The 14,019-nt window shown below is 52.5% G+C and overlaps 1 protein-coding gene across 3 annotated transcripts in view; it reads left to right on the top strand.

Annotated features, from left to right (window-relative positions):
* Positions 1 to 14,019, top strand: part of SOGA1 (suppressor of glucose, autophagy associated 1) — a 68,522-nt gene that overhangs the window by 12,553 nt on the left and 41,950 nt on the right. For all 3 annotated transcript variants that reach the window (XM_045084173.1, XM_045084171.1, XM_004746476.3), the window contains exon 2: positions 7,842 to 8,066. In XM_045084173.1, coding sequence (XP_044940108.1) covers positions 7,842 to 8,066 — 225 coding nt within the window. The remainder of the gene's footprint in view (positions 1 to 7,841; positions 8,067 to 14,019) is intronic.

Genomic DNA, 14,019 nt, shown 5'->3' with positions numbered 1-14,019 from the left:
CAGATGTCATATAAAGGGGGTCCTCCAGTGGCCTGCTGAGTCTGGTTTCCTTCACCCGGCAGAATATGTTTGTGCCTGGGCCCCAGTGATTGCGGGTCTCCATCATTCATTTGTTTTCATTGCTGCATAGTATTCCCACACATGGATGGGCCACCATGTCTTGATCTACTTGCTGAGGGTCATTTGGGTCATTTCCAAATCTTAATGATTCTTGGAGAGTTTTAAACAGGGGAGTAACGTGGTTAAAAAAAAAAAAAGAACAAAACCCTCCATGTACTAAGTGGAGAACAGATTAGTGGAGAGAAGAGTGGCTATCCCAAGAGTTAAATTCAATGATTTGCTGATGAATCTGACTTACTATAGAGACTCAATAATTGTTCATACAAAAAGGCTGTGCCCTGGGGCAGCCGGGGAGGCTTCTTGGTGGATATGGCATTTGAGGTGGAGGGGTGTGGAGGTGGGGGACAGACAGTGGAAGAAGGCCCAGGTCGTACAGATCCCCTGTGGGAGCTGGCGGCGCTGAGATGCTGCCCCCCCTCCTCCGGACTCAGCCTTGGTGTACCAGGGTGGTCTGTAGGGCTCATATCCCTGCTCCCTGGGGGTGCTCGGTGAACAGGCATCCACCCTAGCCTTACGCGGGCTGACTCTCTTGGGTGGGAAGTAGATGGGGGACCTCTGCTCTGGTATGGTTTCTTCCTCAGTGGCTGGTAAGAGGTGACCTCCTGCCTTCAGGAACCTTCTGTGCTCCTGCTTCCCTCCCTGTTCCCTCAGCGCTGGCTAGCAGTTCCCAGCCATCGCCACTTGTATGTTTCTGCAGAGGGGACTTGAGTTTGGTCACTTTCATCTCCAATCCTGCAGGTCAAGAGACCTCATCGTCTCTTCCTCCAGACCAATTCCATCAGACCCATGCATCTGGAATCATTGTCATGTGCAAGTGTTCCTGTGGGCCCCAAACCTAAACTCCCCCATTCTGTCCTCATCATACAAAGATTCATCACCTTATGCATGTATGGGTTTCTTGCAGAAAGCATTATTTCCTGCAACATTTAAATGTGGCTTGACAGGGCACCTGGGTGTTTCAGTTGGTAAAGCATCTGACTTTGGCTCAGGTCATGATCCCAGGGTCCTGGGATCAAGCCCCATCTGGGGCTCTTTGCTCAGTGGGGATTCTGCTTCTTCCTCTCCCCTTCCCCCTGCTTGTGCTCTCTCTCTCTCAAATGAGTAAACAAAATGTTAAAAAAATTAAAAAATAAGAATAAGTTTTTAAAAATGTGGCTTGAAAGTGGCTCTTTGCTTCTCTAGCTTTGTGGCCCGATGGAGAAGAGAGAGGGTCGGGGGGGGTGGCGACCCAGACCCACAGAGACGGCAACTCTAGAAGGAACACGGGCTCCCTCTTATTTTGTGCCATGGACGCTCTCTGCTGAGAATAATTCTCAGAATAATGTTTTTAAGTGTCTCAAACACAAAGGAAACTGGATATACTGAAATATAGTTACCAAACCGTATTTCTGAATTATGATATAGTAATATATGTGTTTATTAACTCATCAGGTTTGGTGACTAGTATAATTTCAAAGTACTGATGAGGATAAAAACTGTGTTGAGATTTCTGCAGCTGTTATGTGATGTGAAAATACCTCTGGTTTCTCTTCGTGCCAAACTCTCGGGTACTGCTGATACACCTGTGACTTGTCCGGGATGGAAGAAAATGTGAATTCTTAGTGAGAGGTTGGTGAAAATTAAGATATGCTTTTTTTTCTTTTTTTTCCTCTTCCCATCGAAGTTCATGGGCTCCCTGAATTCTGGTGCAGACGAAAGAGTCTGAAGTCTGCAATGAATCCTGCTTGGAGTCTCTCTGTGTGACTTTGGGCACAGCCCACCTTCCCTGTGCGCTTGTGTAGTTCTTCGTCTCTAGAACAGAGGTGGTGATTCTGGTCCTGTGTGTCCATGGGGTTTCTGTGACGACCCATGAGATGATTCAGATGGAAAGTCTTCATAAACCGTGAAGCCCCGCGCTGCCATGCAAGGTCTCGCTATTATTAGCGGTAGCGTGAGCTCATGTTTGGTCCTCTGGCCCAGAATGGACCAAGAGACTCTTCCTGACCAATTCCCCCAGGATTCCTGGGAACTGATCCATTTCGGAGAGCGGGTCCGCCTCAGAGAGGCTGCTTCCTGCAGGCTGACCTCATGGATCGCTGGGAGGCTGTGTAGGGGGGATGGACAGAGATGCACTTGTGGGTTGGGAGTGGGTGGGTGAGCAGGAGCTCCCTGGGTAGAGAGACCCCGTCCGGGCTCTCCCTGATTCTTTGCAGCTGGCCTGGGGCTGCAGTCTGGAGAGCCTGCACACCTTGGTCTGTGGGGAGAGACTGGACGAGGCAGAGGCCACGCTCATTCTTCCAGTCATTCCGGTAGACCGTGACAAGGGCCAGTCCTGGGCAGGGGACCAGACACAAGTCTCTGCTGGCGCCTGCCATTCTCCCAGCTTGGGAAAGGCAGACTTGAAAATAGGCAAATGCAACCTGAACTTGTTGTTAGTACAGAGAAGAATGGCGTTCAGAGTGTGTGTTTTGGGAGAGGACAGAATGCTCTGGAAGGAGGATATAAATTAGGAGTTAGCCTGGCAGAGGCCTTTCTAGTGGCAGGACTAGCCCTGGCCAACCTGGGAGTAGAACACAGTTAAGGGCCGGCCTGGATTCCAGCTCTACCGGTCTCTTACTTGAGCAGCTCCGGGAAACTTGTGAGCCTCAGTTTTCTTGTCTGCAAAAAGGGAACATTTTCAGTACCTCCCTAACAGGGTTGGGATCAGATTATTGTGCATGACTGGGCATTGTATCAGGCTGATGAATCCCTGAACTCTACCTCTGAAACTAATAATACATGCTAATGAATTTAAGTTAAAAAAAAAAAAAAAGAAAAGAGATTATTGGGTATGTATGTGCTTGGCTGGGGCCTGGTCATTTGTGAGCCTCACGATAGGTGGTAGCTCTTCTTTTTTTTTTTTTTTTTTTAAGATTTTTTTGTGAACTAACCTCTATGTCCAATATGGGGCTCAAACTCACGACCCTGAGATTGAGTCCCATGCTCTGCTGGCTGAGCCAGCCAGGTGCCCTGAGATATCTGGATGTGGGGGGCAGAGGATGCAGGGGCAGGGCTGGGGGGGATGTGGAGTGGCAGAAACAGGGGGAAGGCCAGGACAGTTTGGATTCCAGGGTAAAGGGTTAGACCTATTGCAGAAGCCAGTGGGAAACAGTGGAGGAGACAGCAAGTGACCTTTTATTTTCAAGTTTTCTCCGATAAATAGGAATGACCTCTGTAATCAGAGCGAAATAATTATTTTCAATAAAGACTACTCTGGCAATAGGCAGGGTGCCCCATTTCTATTCTCTATCCCTGCTCACACCCGCCTTCTCAGTCCATGTTAAATAATCAGGGTCAGCTTCCAGAAGAGATGGTCAGCTTGAAGGGGTGGCCAAAGGGGATAGAGAGCTATCGAGGGGCTGGCAGGCCATGCCTGGTCTGACCACCTTTCCCCGGCTTCTTTAGGCTGGGCTTTCTGACTGTGGGGTTGAGAATAAGGGCCCCCAGGCTCTGTGATGGACGCTGCTGGCCTTTTCCTATCTGCATGGGAGAGTGAGGCTTGGGGCTCCCCCACCAGTGTTGGGTCTCCAACAACCTTGCTGTGTCCTCACTGGGCCTGCAGAGTCCAGTGGAGTTTGTCCCCTCCCTCCCCCTTGCACAAAGTGGGGGGGCGGTCTGGGAGGGAGGGGTGGAGCCCCAAGGCGGCTGGGCTGTCTGTGAAGGAGTGGAGAAAGCTGAGCTCCCCTCCTCCCGTTGTTGGGTCAGACTGGGGGGGGGGGGGCTGGGACTGGAGGGCCGAGCAGCCCAGGGAGATTCAGAGGCTCAGTGAGGTCTAAGAACCTCTGAAGTGGGACACCTGGGTGGCTCAGTTGGTTGGGGGTCTGCCTTCAGCTCAGGTCATGATCCCAGGGTCCTGGGATCAAGTCCCACGTCGGGCTCCCTGCTTGGGGGGGAGGTTGCTCCTTCCTCTGCCTTCACTCTCCCTGCTTGTGTGCCCTCTCTCTCTGACAAATAAATAAATCTTAAAAAAAAATATATATATATATATATATTTTTCTCATATATATATATATATATATATATATATATATATATGAGAAACTCTGGAGTGAAACAGGGTCATATATATATATATATATATATATATATATATATATATATATATGAGAAACTCTGGAGTGAAACAGGGTCTTGTCCCAAGGGCCTAGCAGCTGCTTTCCCTGACCCCACCTTGAGCCCGAGAACGCAGCGCCTGCCTGAGTCCTGCATTCGCCCGCTCCTGCTGCCCGAGTCCCAGCCGACCCAGCCTGTGCAGGCCACAAGCCCGCCTTTGTGGCCTTGCCGGCCTGCCTGGGCCGTGCCAGGAGGGGCTGACCCGCATTCTGCCTGCAGCTGGGACAGGCCCCCACGGGCCTGGGCCCCCCTCCTTAGCCCCACAGGAGATGGAGCTGGCCTGAATGCAACATCCTGCATTTTCAGAAACTGACTGTGGTCCCGGGCAGGCCCTGGGGAGCCAGCTGCTCATGTGAGAAAGATCACTGATTCATTCGCTTGTTCTGTAGATGCTTATTGAGTCTCTGCTCTGTGTCAGGCCCTGGTCTTGTGGTCCTGTCACAGATCGCTCTTGCCCTTTTAGGAAAAAGACTGGAAGGAAACCCCCTGCCTTCGTGTCACCAGGGGGGTCCCCTCCCAGAGTTTCTGATTCAGTGGATCTCCGTTGAGACCTGAGAATTTCTGTCAAGTTCCCCAGTGATGGTTATATGCTTCAAGCCCAGGAACCACTCTTTGAGAGCCAGTGTGACTTAGAACCAGGGGGAGGAATTAGGTTTCTGTATTTTCAGAATTGTCTCTATGATCATAATCTACTTTTATAAATAGAAAAAATCAGTTATTTAAAAGTAAACAAAATAAATGGTCCCCCCAAACTGACTCCAGTGCTTTGGACGTGTTCCTGTGTTGAGTGATGTCACCTCCCATAACTTAAATGTCATACTTCTATTAATGCCACCCAACATTATGAGCTTTAATGTTCTCTGCCCTTTCCCTGGGTTCATCCTGAGTTTTAGGTCCACTTAGACCTCCATATCCTCCCCGTCACCTGTCCATGTGACTTCAGGGAGAATAAGTGAGATGTTAGGAAATAGCAGGGTGGGGATTTGAACATGGGCTCATCTGGAGACTGGCTGACTTTGGGTTTAGCTGACTGGCCCATACTTCCTGAGTACCGTTTCCTCTATGCTTCCTTAAACCATGAGCTGAAATGGCGTGTGGACTCCTCACTTCCTCATTTCTTTTGACTGGTGTGATCATTGACTGTGCCACTTCCTCTTTTGCCGCTTTTAGTTCTGGCCATTTGGCATGGTGGCAGTGAGTCTGTGTGTGTATTGGGGTAGAGGTGGAGATGGGAGCCCACTGAGGTGACCCTTCCTCCGCAGCTGGTGTAGGCAGAATCATCCACTTTGGGGGTTGCTGTGGAAGCCATCCCTAGGGGAGAGGCCATGGTGGCGAGTGGGGATGAAGTCCTTGGGTCGATGGTGGGAACGGGACTGTGTCTGTCGTTGGGAGAACCAGATCCCTGTCCCCTCTGTCTTCTCCTGAGTTCAGGACCCTGTGAGAAAGGGGTGAGATGATGGGGTAAGAACTGGCCTGCTTTCTAACCCTCCTCCTGAATTAAACCAATACTCCTAGTCTCTGGGGGGCACTGGACAACCTCAGGCCATGCCCCCAGAGGGAGCCACCCATTTTCTTTGGGGGGAAGGAAGGTGTAGAGGCACTGGTGAACACACTGTCTGGATTGTGGCCTCTCTCCAAGGCCTGCAGAGTTGTTCTTTTTGCTTCTTGGACCCACCTCCTTGCCCCCATCAGCACCACCCTTGGGTCCTTTCTCTGGCCCCTCAGGGATGCCTTTGGCAGATCATTCCTCCCCTGTGACTCAGTTTCTCTTTTTAGTGTACCATCTCATTTAATTACCATCTTATTTAATTCTTTCAGTCATACTAAGAGTAGATATTATTTCTATTTGTGACTCAAGTTTTGTAGCACATTTGTTATTAGACATAATAATCATCCATTTCTCCTGCTGGGTTGCCTCACTTGCTCCCTTACACTCTGTCTGATGATTGTTTCAGGTTGTTATGTCTTTTTTGTGGTTGTTTATCTAACTGCACATGTGTGCGCTCATTCAGTTAATGTTTGTTGGGAACCTGTGGGGTGCTAGGCCCATGCTGGGTGTGGGGGATACAGGAGGGACGGGGGGTAGGCGTGGGGCAGTGCCCCAGACGCTCACACTCCCAGAGGGGAGACAGACTCTTAAATAGAGAATTCAGACATGCTCATGGTGACATAGAGGAAGTGAGGGACATCTGGGAGCCGGTGACAGAGGTGGTCAGGAGCTGCCCTGAGGAAGTGAGGTCATCCCCCAACACCCTCCACTTAAAACCCAAATGCAGACTTTTTTTTTTTTTTTTTTTTTTTTTTATTTATTCCTTTGACAGAGACAGATCAGAAGTAGGCAGAGAGGAAGGCAGAGAGAGGAGGAAGCAGGCTCCCTGCCGAGCAGAGAGCCTGATGCGGGACTCAATCCCAGGACCCTGAGATCATGACCCGAGCTGAAGGCAGAGGCTTTAACCCACTGAGCCACCCAGGCGCCCCCAAAATGCAGACTTTTTACTTGGCCTTTCAAGGCCCTAGATGGCCGACCCCCAATCTCTCTTTCCCCAGCCTCCGCTCACGCTCCTCTCACTACCCCAGCCACCTTGCTGTGTTCTGACACCCCGAGCTCTGTCCTGCCTCCGAGCTTTTGCACACACTGGACCCTCTGCCTAGAGACATCTCTCCCTGGCTGGCTGGCTGGCTGTGGGTCAGCTTCTTCTTCCCTCAGCTCAGATGTCCCTTCTTTGGAGATGGCTACCCTGACCACGTTCTGGAATACAGTCTTTCCCCAGTGCTCTAGCATGTTAGCTAGGTGTGGGGGTTTTGTTTTTGCCATTTATTCAAATTTTTAAGATTTGTTGGCTTATCATGTGTCTCCCCAGTGAGATCTGGGGCTCCATGCAGAAGCTGCAGGAGGGACTCCATTGGTCTCAGTCAGTATTGTCCCTTCCTGCCCCTGTGCTTGGCACAGGGCCTGGCACCTACTTGGTACCCCTAAATGCTTGTCGAATGAGTCTGCCCTGCTTCCCCAGAGCAGTTAGGCTCCTCTTGCTGCAACAAATTACCACCAATGGAGGGCCTTAAAACAATCCAAGATTATTATCTTCCATTCTGGAGGTTAGAAGTCTGAAAATCGAGGTGTTGGCAGGACTCCGTTGGCGAGGCCACATGAAAGGGCTCTGGGGGAGGATCTCCTCCCTTTTCCAGCTTCTAGAGGGGGCCTATAGTCCCCTCTCCGTGCCCCTTCCTCCATCTTCAGAGCATGTCCATCTGACCTCTCCTCTGTCACGTCACTTCCTACTTTGATCCCCTGCCTCCCTCTTACAAGAACCCATGTGATTACATTGGGCTGCTGAGAATACAGGAAGATCTCCCAGTCTGGAGATCCTTAACTTCATCCGCTTTGCGAAGTCCCTTTTGCCCTATAAAGGTAACATATCCATGGGTTCTGAGAATGAGGACACAGACGTGTTTGGGGAGGGGGCCTTACTCAGCCTCGCACACCCAGGCCCCCGAGGGGACTAGGAGAGTGTTGGGGGTGGCTTGCGTTCAGACCAGTAGACAGTGGTGCAGGGCCGCCTGGTGACCTGACGACCCGGCCCCCCTTGCAGGATGAGATCGAGGAGCTGCGCGCGGAGATGCTGGAGATGCGGGACGTCTACATGGAGGAGGACGTGTACCAGCTGCAGGAGCTGCGACAGCAGCTGGACCAGGCCAGCAAGACCTGCCGGATCCTGCAGTACCGGCTGCGCAAGGCTGAACGTCGTAGCCTCCGGGCCGCACAGACTGGCCAGGTGGATGGGGAGCTCATCCGGGGCCTGGAGCAGGATGTCAAGGTAAGCTTCAGGCCCTCTCCCAATACCCCCGTGGAGCCTAGGTCAGCTCCTTGTGTGTGCTTGAGTAAGTTACCTCACCTCTCTGGGCCTCATCTTCCTCATCTGTAAATTGGGTGGGGGGTCCCTGGTGAACTGACAGGGGTGTCCCAAAGTAATACTGTAAATATGAAACCTACTCACAGCGGCCACTATGAGTATCAGCCACATGCTGGGCTCTGAGTGGTCCCTGTACCAGCTGGGGAGGTTTCTTTTGCTTTGTTTTGTTTTGTTTAATTTAATTCAATTTTATTTATTTATTTATTTTTAAAGATTTTGTTTATTTAGTTGACAGAGATCACAAGTAGGCAGAGAGGCAGGCAGAGAGAGAGGGGGAAGCAGGCTCCCTGCCGAGCAAAGAGCCCGATGCGGGGCTCTATCCCAGGACTCTGAGATCATGACCTGAGCCAAAGGCAGAGGCTTTAATACACTGAGCCACCCAGGCGCCCCTAAAATTTTATTTTTAAGTAGGCTCCATGCCCAGCATGGAGCTCAATGCCAGTCTTGAACTCACAACTCTGAGATCAAGAGCTGAGCTGAGATCAAGAGGCTGAGCCATCCAAGCGCCCCTGTGGAGATTTCTTTATTGTGCTAATGAGAGTAGTGAAGAAGGCCTGGATTGGATACGGGTTTAAATCTGGACTCCAAAGTGCCCTAATTTGGGGATTTTGAGCAGGTCACCTAAATTTCAGTTTCCTCATCTATAAAATGGGTATCCCAGCAGCCCCTGCCTCACAGGGTTCTCTGAGGGTTAGAAGAGATAATACAGGTAAGATGTCACTATAAACCCTAAAAAATGTTAGCTGTTATTATTAGTCCCATTTTCTGGATGAGGAAAGTGAGGCTCAGAGAAAGGAAGGACCTTGTGTCCAAGGCCACATGACACTCAGTGTGTAGTGGGTACGGTGCAGGCTTATCAGCCTCCTGGTGCCTGACCTCTCCTCCCTGCTGATGGGTTGGGGGCTAGCAGGAGGGACCTCCAGGAGAAAGCCCCTGCCTGTGTACCCAGCTCCCCACTTTCAGAACTCAGCCCAGTGTGAGCAAGGGGCTGCAGGAGCTGGGGGTACAGCCTGGGGCACAGCCAGGCTCTTTCTGCAGGGTTGACTTCTGAACTGAGGCCTGAGCCGGTAGTGGGGTGGGGGCTGCGGAGGGAGCCGCGGAGGGAGCCCTCTCTTTAAGGGCCAAGAGGTAAACCGTGAGCGCCAGCCCTTAGGCAGGCTCGCATTTCCCATTGTCTTTGCAGGTGCGCAGCGGGGATTACGGGTGGGCTGTGCAGGTGAGGAAACTGAGCCCAGAAGGGGTGTGTCTCCCAGGCTAAAGCTATCTGACCCGCAGCACCCCCCCCCCCAAATGGTTACGCAGATATTCAAACTCCAGTCACTGGATGGAAGGGGCAAGGGAGAGGAAGAGCTGCGGAAGTTCAGGCGAAGCAGAGTTAGGGCCTGGATGGTTGGGGATTTGGGGCTAGGACACCAAAGAGTCAGCCTTAGAAAGATGAGGGAGGGACCGATGATCATGATCGACGACTGGGCCGGCAGGCCAGCGCCTCCTTGGGCGGAGTGCGGAGCAGCTGGTGTGCGTGTGGGAGGGGGTCTTGGCTGCCGCGCACGGAAGCCGCCCCTTCTGTTGGGATTTGAACTAGCCAATCAGCGTCCACCTTGGCCCCTTCACTCCCTCTTCTCCCCGCCCCTGCAGCGCCAGCTCTGAGCTCATCCCGGCAGGCCTGGTCTGGCACCGTGCTACACCCCACGTGCTGGGCTTGTTCTCATTCACTTTGGGGGTTCTTAGAATTGTGGTATCTCCTGGGAGTGCTTGATCGGCCGAGCTGGGGAGGGTCCCCAGAGCTGGGAATTCCGGGGAACTCTGACTTGCTCTGCCAGCTCCTTGGCCCAGGCCAGGACTGGCATTGGGCCACCTCTTGGGGGCCTCAGTTTCCCCTTCTGTTACATACGGGGCAGAGAGCAGCCAAATCTGTAGGGCTTTTGCCGTTCTAGTGGTTTTGTCCAGCAGGTAGGTTATTGGTGAGGGCGCCTTGAAAAACACCTTGGTATCTCTCCCCAGCAGGCTCTCTGTGGTCTTCACAGACTGCCAGCTCCACAGAGCCTCAGTGGGAACATTGCCCAGCATGGGGAAGGCAGGGTGGCAGCGGGACAAAGACCCACTCTCCCCCTTGCTTGGTGTGTGGCCCTGGCAACACTCCTTCACATCTCTGAGCCTCAGTTTCCCCTTGTGGAAAATGGAGATAAAACTAGATTCTACCTATAGAGATTTTTTTTTAAGGTTATATTTATTTATTTTATAGGCAGAGATCAAAGGAGGCAGAGAGCCAGGCAGAGAGAGAGGAAGAAGCAGGGCTCCCCAATGAGCAGAGAGCCCGATGCGGGACTCTATCCCAGGACCACAGCCTTAGCTGAAGGCAGAGGTTTTAACCCACTGAGCCACCCAAGGCGCCCTACCTATAGAGATTTTTGTGAGGTTAAAACAAAATGGCTCAAGTAAAGACAGTGCTGGCCCCCAAATCTCGTGCGGGGTGCTTACCCAGCAAAGGAACAAATATTGGTTGTAGTGTTAATGTTCAGGAGAAGAACCTAGAAGGCAGTAGGGGGTAAGGGCAGGGAAGGGGATGCCAGAATCTCAGCCGGCCTTTGTGGATTAGAATCCTCTGGCGGGTTTGTCCATAGTGCACATTCCCAGGCCCTACCTCCCATTCCCCCTCCCTGAGGATTCAGAGTGACAGGGACAGGGACGCCCATGAGCCAAGAGGCCCAGTGAGCAGGGGGGCCGTGGCCTGGAGGCTGCTGGTTGCTTCTGGCAGGAGCCCGGCCTCAGCGCTGTAAACAGTGACCTCATGGCTGAGCACATTGTGTGCGCTTTGGGGGTTTGCCCTGGTGTCCGGAAGCTGCAGCTGCTTCACCTCCCATAGTATCTCAGCCCCCTGCCCTGGGAATAGTTGGGAGGATTGTCCGAGAATGGAATGAGACAAGCAGGTGGGGCCCTGTAAGCACATGAGTCCATGAACCCTCTGCGGGGCTTATTACTAATACTTTGAGTACAGATATTAACATGATGTCTTCAAGCTTGGGGCCAGCAACAGGGTCAGGTGGAGAGCAGGACCCTAGAGTTGACCCACCAGATTTCAAACCTTATTTCTGTAGCTTCCTAGCCATGTGACCTTGGGCAGGTGACCTTTCCTTTTTGCACGTCAGAATGGGAATCATAAAGCCCTTCCTAATGTGGTGTCAGGAAGTGAGAGCTGATTCTTTTTTTTTTTTTTTTTTTATCATTTTATTTATGTAACTGACAGAGAGACAGCGAGAGCAGGAACACAAGCAGGGGGAATGGGAGAGTTTGGAAAGCAAGCTTCCTGTCAAGCAGGGAGCCTGATGTGGGGCTTGATCTCAGGATCCTGGGATCGTGACCTGAGCTGAAGGCAGACGCCTAATGACTGAGCCTCCCAGGCGCCCTGTGAGAATTAATTCTATAAATCACCCATGAGAGGTGATAGCACGCAGTGCCACTGAGGCTCAGAGAGAGGAAGGGACAGGCAGAGACCACCAGACTCCTGCCCTCCAGGCTACCATGGTCTTCGCTTCTGTGGGCCTCTGCTGGGGGCACAGGGTCCTGTGAGACCTGAAATTAAGGGCTGTTTTGTTCACACTGGAATCCTGTAAGTTGCCTGGGGTTGGACGTTCTCCACATAGCAATCCCCGGGGGTGGGGAATAAATGGGGAAGGAGATCCTGCGGATCCTGCGGAGAATGGGGCGGAAGGAGGCTGGGGACTCATGGAAGGGGTGAAATCAATACAGTCATTTATGAACCCAAGAGGACCCAGGAATCTGCACAGATCATGACTTCTTGGTGGAGAGTGTTGCCTCCCTGGTTGAGGCCATGGTGGGGATGGAGCAATCCCTCAGTGGAGAGGAGCTGGCCCCAAGTGGGAGCACAGTTAGGAGAGAAGCCCTCACACCAGTCAGGGACACGGCCCTCCCTGGACAATGGGTGGAGTGGCTGATTGAGGGGAGCATCCCTAGTCAAGTTAGGGGAGGTACAACAGCCATTCACTCCTTCATTTCCCTCTCTTTTCACTTTTTGGAACCTTGAATTTGTTTGTTCTCCCACCAGCGTTTACCGGGCACTAGCGTGTGCCAGACCATGCCCTGCTGCTGGGACATGGGGATGTGGAGGAGCCCAGGTGCGATCCGGGGCCTTCATCTCTGTGCCCCCCACTCCTGCCTCCATGGTCTCAGCAGGGTGAATGAATGAATGAATGAATGGGATATTCATCAGGACAGGGGCTTCTGGGTGACCTAATAGCCCCAAACTGAGGACCATAGCCAGGAGCCTGGGACTGAACACTTTCAGCAAAAATCCTGACACCAAACTCCAGAGTGAGGCTGTGGGGTATTGGGCCCAGTCCAACAAAACGAGTGCACGGAGGTGAAGCAGTGATGTTTGGGCCTGGGTCCAGGCAGAGGGCAGAGGGCATTAAAAAATTGCATTTCTCCATGTTCCAGCCACCAGCCCAGGAGCTGTGTCATGTGTTCCTCACAGCGGCCCCGGGAGTAATAGCTCTGCTTACCAGTGACCACACTGAGACTTCAAATGTGTCATTAAACTTGCCATGGGTGTCCACACCGAAAGTGCTGGAATCGGACTCAGTGTAGTTCTACCCACCTGCCAAGTTCTTGTTCTGATACTAACGGGTTGCTCACCCCACGATGTGGACAGGGAAAGATTCTGGCCATCCTTGGAGATCTTCAGAGGCAGAGTGCGGCAGTGGGCAACAGAGGGAGGGGGAGGCAGGGCTGAATTTCCTTTCTGGCCGTTGTTTTTCCTGGCCTGTCTCTCACACTGCCAGTGGGTCCATGCCGAGCTGGGCCTGGGTCCAGGCAGAGGGCAGAGGCAGGGAGGGCCCTCTTCGCTTCCGGCGTGGAGGAGGCCCTCTTCCCCTGCTGTTTCCGAGACTGGCAGGCCTGGGGCGCTGGGCTGTCTGCCCCTTACATACCTCTTGCTGGCAAAGCCCTCGGATGCCTCCAGAGCCTGGCCACGTTGGCCTCTCAGGCAGATTCTAGGGGCTCCCTCTAGCTCAGCTTACCCTGCCTTGGCATGACCCCGAGTCAGGTCACTTAGGCAGCGAGCCTCACACAGAATTGGGGTAAAGGTGCATGAATCTGGCACATGGTAGGTTTTTGACAAATGATAGTGCCTGGATGGCTCAGGGGTAGTTGGGACTTACCGGCTCAGAGGACCCTACCACACCTCCAGGCGCTCCCCTTTCCTGGCCTTTGACCCTCAGGGTGTCCTTGAGGAAATGGGGTGCTTTGCTGCAGAGCCCTGGCACCAGGATTGGCATTTGCAGCTCTGTTAGTTCCTTTCTGTAGGGATGACTTGGACCCACGCCCAGCCTTTGTCATTTAGAGTATGTTCTATATCCCAGACAATTGGAAACCAGCCTCAGGGTCACATCATGACTTCCAGCAAGTCCTGCCCCTCTCTGAGCTTCGGCCTGAGCACTCCCCCAGCACTCGCTGTGCTGGCCCAGGGCCGAGGTGTTTTGTGCAATTGCTGATTCAGTCCTCCTGCTGGGCCCGTGAGGCTGCCACTGTTACTACACCCATTTTGCAGTTAAGGAAACTGAGGCACAGGGTGGGGAAATGGTTTGCCCAGGATCACGTGCTGGTTGGTGGCAGCAGTGGGATTCGGATGCCTCTGGGGGCTGTCCGTCTTGCTCTGGTTTCCACTCCAGCTGACTTCCCTTCCTTTAAAATGAGCTGGCCCTGCCACAGGCTCTTGTGAGAATTGGAAACACCGAATGTGCTGGATAATGGAGAAGGCCTTGCTTAAGAACAGGCAGGGTCTTCCCAGCTTCCTGGGGCCTGAACTGTGTTATAGACACTGGGAGCACAGGGTGCCTGC

This window comes from Mustela putorius, unplaced genomic scaffold (genome assembly GCF_011764305.1).
Source record: "Mustela putorius furo isolate JIRA1106 unplaced genomic scaffold, ASM1176430v1.1 tig00000743_pilon_pilon_pilon, whole genome shotgun sequence".
Lineage (NCBI taxonomy): Eukaryota > Metazoa > Chordata > Mammalia > Carnivora > Mustelidae > Mustela > Mustela putorius.
The sequence above is the reverse complement of the archived record's forward strand: the minus strand, read 5'-3'. Positions and strand labels throughout refer to the sequence as shown.